This window comes from Triticum dicoccoides, chromosome 6B, assembly GCF_002162155.2.
Source record: "Triticum dicoccoides isolate Atlit2015 ecotype Zavitan chromosome 6B, WEW_v2.0, whole genome shotgun sequence".
Lineage (NCBI taxonomy): Eukaryota > Viridiplantae > Streptophyta > Magnoliopsida > Poales > Poaceae > Triticum > Triticum dicoccoides.
This window is the reverse complement of record NC_041391.1, coordinates 144,829,942-144,838,189: the sequence shown is the minus strand read 5'-3', so window position 1 is coordinate 144,838,189 and position 8,248 is coordinate 144,829,942. Positions and strand designations below refer to the sequence as shown.

Below are 8,248 nucleotides of genomic sequence, written 5' to 3'. Positions count from 1 at the left end.
GACGGGGCCGTACACTGTAGTGAGCCAAAAGTTTTCTGAGGATGCTCTAATGGTGACGCGGGCGGTGATGGAGAAAACGCCGATGGCGTGCGATTGCAGGTCCACAATCAAACTGTTCCAGAAGATTGCAGCGTCGCCCCTGGTGCCGGAGGCGGGGAGCACTATGCAGTCGGAGAGCCTTGCTCCGCCGACGTCCTTGACTAGTGGCCGGCTCCAGGTTTCAATTTTGGTCTCCTGGAGACAGAGGATAGCTAGCCTATGGGTTTCTGTCGTTTCACAGACTACTGCGTGACGCGTCGGTGTGTTCAGCCCTCGGATGTTCCAGCTCATGATAGGACAGGTTGTGTCAGTCATTAGACGATTTGAAACAGCTCCGGCGACTACGTTTTGCATTGGAAAGGAACGGGTACACCTCCTCACGGGCCGGGGGTTGCCAGCGGCCACCAATAGGCCCCAATATCCGCCGGCAGACGGCAGTGCCACTACTCCTACTACGATGACAACAAGGAACTAAACCTAGCACGACCCAGCCGGGCGCTGGGCGTCGCCGGAGCGGGCTACAGAACTGGCGTACTAACATGGGGATGGCCTGGCCTCCGGGGCCTCACCGTCAGGCCCCTGCATGCCGGCTGCCACCCGTAGTGCGGCCGGGTCGAGGTTGGTGAGCCTGGCAATGGCCAGGATGTCGGTGTCGGACAATGGCTCGTTGAAGCGCCTGATGAGGGCCTCGGCCGCCTTCGCTGTCATGGCTTCCTTGGTGCCGAGGATGCCGAGGCCGTGGACGATGCGGAGGGTCGCACGCTGGCTGACGAGGATCGTGGAAGGGTTGCTCGCCTGTCTCACACTCTGACGGGTCGGCGCCGGCCTGGGGCGCCGCGGGGTCTTGGAACGTGGTGGTGCTGCGGGTGCCCGACCGAGCACCGGGGCCTGGGCTTCGGAGAAGAGCTGCTTGGTCGCGTCCACGGCGCCGTCCTCGTCGATCTGCAGGTGGCAGACCTTGCTGGTCACGGCGCCAAGCTGCAGGGAGTGCGTGTCCGCTAGCGCCGGAGTGTGCGTGATGAGGGAGAGGGAAGGGCCCATCTCGATGTCGTCCATGTCGCCCTCGGTGCCCTCCTCGAGCTCGATGAAGGAGAGGGGCTTGGTCACCTTCCTAGCCACCGCCGCGTCCACGGTGGCGGCCCTTGGGTCTGGGCGGGGCGGAGGGGGCAGCTCTTTGCCAGCATCCTCGAAGAACTCGGCCACCGGGTCCGCCTCCGCGGCCGCTGCCGGTTGTGGCGGCGGGCGCGGCGGGGCGAGGAGGTGGTTGGCTGGAGGCGGGGCGGACCCTGACGACTGGCCCCGCTCAAGGCGCCTGGAGCTTCCCGCGCCCTTCCCGCGATGGACGGCCTGGAGGTGGCCAGTGCCATTCCCGATGCCACGGTGCTTGCCGGAGCTGTCGGCGCTGCTGCTGCGCCCCTTGGGCGCCCCCTGACGATGGCGGGAGGTTGGCGTGCGGCTTCGGTGTCGTTCGGGGGCGGGGTCAGCGGCCGCCGCAGCGTGCTCCTTGCCGCGGCCCCTCCCCAGCAGCGTGTCCTTCCAGGACCGCCTCTGGCCATCACCGTCGCCGTCGTGATCACGTCTGGCACCCGCGGACGGCAAGCCCCGGCAGCCCGTGGAGACCACCGGCACCTGGGGATGTGCCCGGCCTAGGACGGCACCATCGGCGGGCGCCGCCTGCAGGGCACTTGTGCCCAGGTCTTGCATCGAGCGCCCGTCCTCCACCCCGTGCGTCCAGCCGCCGGCAGGGGGGCGACGTGGGTACGGGCGATCATCGTCGTCTTCGTCGTCGGAGGGGAGCCCACTCTGCCCCGAGTGGGACGAGCGCGGGGACAGGAGGGCCCAGTCCTCGATGCAGTCGATGTGCACCAGGACGTCCCAGCGGAGCAGGGCCGGCGGCGGCGCAACGGCACGGCTCGGCGGCGAGAAGCCGTGCATCTCCTCCACCCGGCCCGCCCCGCGCGCGTGCTTCCAGAGCGTCCGCCTGGTGGGGATGTGGTGCAGCTCCCACACCCACACCCAGACGGCGAACGTCTTCGTGTCAGCCCGCTCGAAGGTGCGGCTGTCCAGCCGGTCGATGATGACCTGGTCGCCGAGCGCGTCCACCGCCCCCTCCAGGGTCCAAAGCTGCATGGGCAGCTTATCGAGGACGACACGCACGTGCAGCATCCAGGTGGCGTGCATCGCGTGTGCGTCTTCGCGCCAGGGTTCCAGGAGGAACTGGACGCCATCCACCGAGATCGAGCCCTGGCGCACGACCAGGTCCTTGTGGGCGGGCAGGTGGAAGTGGACGAAGAAGTCCTCCGGGTCGTGGTTGGTGACGCGGAGGAGGTGGGGCGGGATATTGAACTCCTTCTCGATGGCCCGGCCGATGGAGAACGGGCTTGCGGTGTGGACCTTGCTGACGGCGGTCACCACCACCGCGTGCTGCTGCAGGAGGAAGACCTGCTGCTCCAGGGGCGGCGTGGAGGCGATAACCTTGTGGCTGTGACGGGGCCTGCGCCTGTGGTCGAGCCCGGTGGCGCCGACAAGAGCCATCGGGGGCGAGGTTGATCGGTCGGGGAAGACGAGGCGCTCGCGGACGGGGCGGGGGGCGGCACCCGAGCTCGGGCCGCGCCGGTTCCGCGCGCTCTGTGGGCACTCTCTGCCGTAATGGCCTGGCCTTCTACAGATGATGCAGTGAAGGGGGTCGTGGCAATCTACTCGGCGGTGGCTGGAGCTCAAACAGCGGAAGCAGAGCCCCTTAAATCTACTCAGGAAGGCCTCGCGCCCCTGGGCGGCGCCGCGGCCAGACCGCGGTCCGAGGGGAGGCCTGCGGCGGGGCTGCGCACAGACCGCTGAGGCCCAGAGCGCCCTCTTGCTTTTGCGGGAAAGGTGGATCTCCCATCCCTCATGAATGTCGTCGGAGGGCTCATCAATGTCCGCGGAGGCCAGATCTGGCAAAGGGGATGGCGCTACGATGATGGATCTAAGGAGCTGCTGCCCGAACGCGGGGAGCCTAGCTTGGCCCTCCGGTCCGAGGGCGGGGGCGTCGACTGGGGCCGTCTCACGCCGCAGGATATGCGGCGGCGAACCCGCCTCCCGCGCGGCCCGGGGCGATGGGGTGGCAGCAACCTCAGAGAGATCGGCGGGCAGATCCAGGCCCGCAGGGGAGGGGCATTCAAGGCCGGCCGTTGGCGACCCGGGATCCCGGGCGGGGGCAGAGGAAGGCATGGAGGTGGGCGGCGGTCCCGGGAGCGGGGCGGCTGTGGCAGGTGGCCGCCGCGGCCGGAGTGGCCTGCGGCGCGGGGCTGGGGGGTGGGGGATGCGCTCACGCTCTACTGTTTTCCAAAAAAAAGTTTAATGATGTATCTTATGGTATGTACTCCCTCCGTTCCTAAATATAAGTCTTTGTAGAGATATCACTATGGACCACATACGGATGTATATAGATGCATTTTTAAGTGTAGATTCACTCATTTTGCTCCGTATGTAGTCTATAGTGGAATCTCTACAAAGACTTATATTTAGGAACGGAGGGAGTATTTCAAATTTCAGATGTAGATACTTTTCTCTACCAACGTGGTCGAATTGATAAATTTTAGCATTAAAGATGCACTAGATTGACAATACCTAAAGTACATTGTGCTTAGCCCTTGTTAGGGTTTCTCTTCCCTCCTCGCGTTTGTGGTGGTTAGGGCACTTACCCCTCCAAGCTTCCTCCTTGATCCCGTAGAGCCACCTCCCTTCTGCCTGCCACTTTGGGGGTCAGTGGCGGATCGGGGAATCCCGATGCATTGGCTCGATCCAATAGTTTTGGTCAGCTTTTTTCTCGCAGGCTGGCGTTTAGGCGGATGGTGACACTTCATCTTCGAATTAGTCTTCCGGGGTTCTATCCTCCTTGAGTCCATCCATCAGGACGCAGTCGCGGAGTTCCAACATATATTCTTGTCATCTTCTTGGGATGGAGAGGTTATGGTTTCTCATGCGTGCGAGATGGCAGGATTTGGTGTCAGGCGCTTTAGATTTATTCAAGGGCTCAATGACGATGACTACGGCCTGTGGTGCAGATCCTTAGGTGCACATGTACAAAGACTTTTCGGATGTCATTGACAATGTTAAGTCAGCTTGAGTGATTTATTGACATCTCTAAGCCTGCAGCCACCCAAGGCCTTCCCTCTAAGCCCCGTTGACCTCCACTTCCGATGTCGGCAGCCCCTATACACTATATCCGACTCGCCTATGCCGGTTGCAGCTCATTCCTATCCGAGGCCTTGCGGCGTTCTTGGGCCTCGCTACGCTCGTCCTGGAGCCTACGGTGTCCCGCCGCGCCTTCATCTTTGTTTACAAACAAAATCGAATGACCCAATTTCAAAATTGAGGCAACTTACATCCAACAAAACAAAACTGTGATTTATTTGACCACCACATGTCGATCGTAAGGTACGGCAGCTATCCATCCGAGATCCAACGCACACAGCATTTTATATTCTCCTATCTTTTCATCATCACCACCAAGTAAAAGTGCGAACCAAGATTCGAATTCGATAGGGAGCAGGCTGCCGTCAGCATCGCCGGTCATCGTCGAGGCACCAACATTGGTAGTCGGGCTTGGACATCGCGAGGAGCTCCTCGGGCGACATGCGCACTAGCTCTCGCTGCCTCCACGCCTGGAAGGCCTTGTGAAGGAAATATGCCCTAGAGGCAATAATAAAGTTATTATTTATTTCCTCATATCATGATAAATGTTTATTATTCATGCTAGAATTGTATTAACCGGAAACATGATACATGTGTGAATACATAGACAAACATATAGTCACTAGTATGCCTCTACTTGACTAGCTCATTAATCAAAGATGGTTATGTTTCCTAACCATAGACATGTGTTGTCATTTGATTAATGGGATCACATCATTAGGAGAATGATGTGATTGACTTAACCCATTCTGTTAGCCTAGCACTTGATCGTTTAGTATGTTGCTATTGCTTTCTTCATGACTTATACAAAATTCCTACAACTATGAGATTATGCAACTCCCGTTTACCGGAGGAACACTTTGTGTGCTACCAAACGTCACAATGTAACTGGGTGATTATAAAGGTGCTCTACAGGTGTCTCCAAAGGTACATGTTGAGTTGGCATAATTCGAGATTAGGTTTTGTCACTCCGATTGTCGGAGAGGTATCTCTGGGCCCTCTCGGTAATACACATCACTTAAGCCTTGCAAGCATTGTAACTAATGAGTTAGTTACGAAATGATGTATTATCGAACAAGTAAAGAGACTTGCCGGTAACGAGATTGAACTAGGTATTGGATACCGACGATCGAATCTCGGGCAAGTAACATATCGATGACAAAGGGAACAATTTATGTTGTTATGCGGTTTGACCGATAAAGATCTTCATAGAATATGTAGGAACCAATATGAACATCCAGGTTCCACTATTGGTTATTGATCGAAAACAGTTCTAGGTCATGTCTACATAGTTCTCAAACCCGTAGGGTCCGCACGCTTAACGTTACGATGACAGTTTTATTATGAGTTTATAAGTTTTGATGTACCGAAGTTTGTTCGAAGTCCCGGATGTGATCACAGACATGACGAGGAGTCTCGAAATGGTCGAGACATAAAGATTGATATATTGGACGGATATATTTGGATACCGGAAAGGTTCCGGATGAGATTGGGACTATACCGGAGCTCCGGGAGGTTACCTGAACCCCCCGGTAAGTATATGGGCCTTATTGGGCCTTAGTGGAAAGGAGGAAGAAGGAGCAAAGGAGGCCCCCCCCCAAGCCCAATCCGAATTGGGAAGGGGGCCGGCCCCCCCTTTCCTTCTTCCCTCCCCTCTCTTCCTTCCCTCTCCTACTCCTAATAGGAAAGGGGGGCCAAACCTACTTGGAGTAGGATTGCCCCCCCCCTAGGGCGCACCTCTCGCTTGGCCGGCCCCCTCCTCCTCTCCCCCTTTATATACGGGGAAGGGGGCACCCCTAAGACACACAAGTTGATCTACGGATCGTTCCTTAGCCGTGTGCGGTGCCCCCCTCCACCATATTCCACCTCGGTCATATCATCGCGGAGTTTAGGCGAAGCCCTGCGCCGGTAGAACATCATCATCGTCACCACGCCGTCGTGCTGATGGAACTCATCCCCGACGCTTTGCTGGATTGGAGCCCGGGGAACGTCATCGAGCTGAACGTGTGCTGAACACGAAGGTGCCGTACGTTCGGTGCTTGGATCGGTCGGATCGTGAAGATGTACAGTTGTCATAACGCTTCCGCTTACGGTCTATGAGGGTACGTGGACACACTCTCCCCTCTCGTTGCTATGCCATCACCATGATCTTGCGTGTGCGTAGGAAATTTTTTGAAATTACTACGTTCCCCAACACCTTGGCCATGCAGTCATCGTCGTTGTCCTTGGACCGGCCGTGCTGGTCCCTCATGGCGCGCATCCTCTTGTACAAGCGCATGGTGGCCACGCAGTCGTCGTAGGGATGATGGTGGCCGCTGGTCTGTATGTCATAGCCTAGGCAGCTCCGCGTGAGATACCGGAGCGAGTTGCTCATGAGCCTGGCGCTCGTCTTCATCAGTGGCGGGTACATCGTCGTGTCCTGCTTCAGGTGTGTTGGGTAGTCCATGCCCAGCGCGTCGAGGTCGTGCTCCAGCCCGTGGCCGACAAGGAGCCGCGCTGCATCGCGGGAGGAGTAGGCCTAAAAGACAGCAAAATAAAAACGAAAAATTCCTCGCCGGGACTTGAACCCGGGTCTCTCGGGTGAGAGCCGAGTATCTTGACGAGCAACAATTCACCTCACAAACAGAGAGTTCACTGTAGTGTCAAGCATAACCTAAAGCTCAGTTACTAGTTGTTCTGCTGGACTGTAAAATTGTGGTTCGGTTATGGGATCAATAATAATTTCAGGGATCCCTCTATTTGTGTTAGTCCATTCGGCATACAAACATGTCTGTGTTCTATTGTCATATTCAACAATGTCATTTTCTCTCCTTTTCTTTCCAAGTCTCAAGGATAAATTTACAGATAGACCAGTCTATTCCAGATCAGGTTACAATGCTACATTAGCTCGTTCCTTCCTTCCTTCCTTCAGAGTTCAGACCAAAGATCTTGTAAGAAGGTGGATGATGAGCCAGTGCTACATTGCTACTGCCCTACCGCCGTACCCGGAGCACCTGGTTGACCATGCTAAAACCAAACTGGGCACCATCATAAGCCAGATGTCAGTGTATTCTGTAATGCAAATCTCTCGGGAGGAGTTTTCATTCGCGGAAGAGATGTTATCATCGCTGGCACCTTTGTGCTCCCATTCGAGGACACGTTCGATTGGAGAACGTTCTCCATTGACGGTACCGGAGAGACGTGCCGAAGCTAAAAGAACTTGTTTTAGCATCGGGTCACAATTTTTATCTTTCATTTGAGAAAAACTTTCGATCTACTCATCAAATGTCAAGCCCTGCCTAAAGAAAATATGCCCTAGAGGCAATAATAAAGTTATTATTTATTTCCTCATATCATGATAAATGTTTATTATTCATGCTAGAATTGTATTAACCGGAAACATGATACATGTGTGAATACATAGACAAACATAGTGTCACTAGTATGCCTCTACTTGAACTGGCTCATTGATCAAAGATGGTTATGTTTCCTAACCATAGGCATGTGTTGTCATTTGATTAATGGGATCACATCATTAGGAGAATGATGTGATTGACCTTACCATTCCGTTAGCTTAGCACTTGATCGTTTAGTATGTTGCTATTGCTTTCTTCATGACTTATACAAAGTTCCTGCAACTATGAGATTGTGCAACTCCCGTTTACCGGAGGAACACTTTGTGTGCTACCAAACGTCACAACGTAACTGGGTGATTATAAAGGTGCTCTACAGGTGTCTCCGAAGGTACATGTTGAGTTGGCATAATTCAAGATTAGGTTTTGTCACTCCGATTGTCGGAGAGGTATCTCTGGGCCCTCTCGGTAATACTCATCACCTAAGCCTTGCAAGCATTGTAACTAATGAGTTAGTTATGAGATGATGCATTACGGAACGAGTAAAGAGACTTGCCAGTAACGAGATTGAACTAGGTATTGGATACCGACGATCGAATCTCGGGCAAGTAACATACCGATGACAAAGGGAACAACGTATGTTGTTATGCGGTTTGACCGATAAAGATCTTCGTAGAATATGTGGGAACCAATATGAACAT

General features: G+C 55.2%; 1 protein-coding gene across 1 annotated transcript; it reads right to left on the bottom strand.

Moving 5' to 3' along the window:
• Nucleotides 1-4,580: 4,580 nt before the first annotated feature.
• Nucleotides 4,581-7,377, bottom strand: LOC119320916 (RNA exonuclease 4-like). Its single transcript, XM_037594821.1, has 4 exons — nt 7,330-7,377; nt 7,200-7,232; nt 6,413-6,733; nt 4,581-4,694 (listed from the first exon to the last, which is right to left on the bottom strand). Exons 1-4 carry the CDS (start codon nt 7,375-7,377, stop codon nt 4,581-4,583), a joined length of 516 nt encoding a protein of 171 aa, XP_037450718.1.
• Nucleotides 7,378-8,248: the final 871 nt, after the last annotated feature.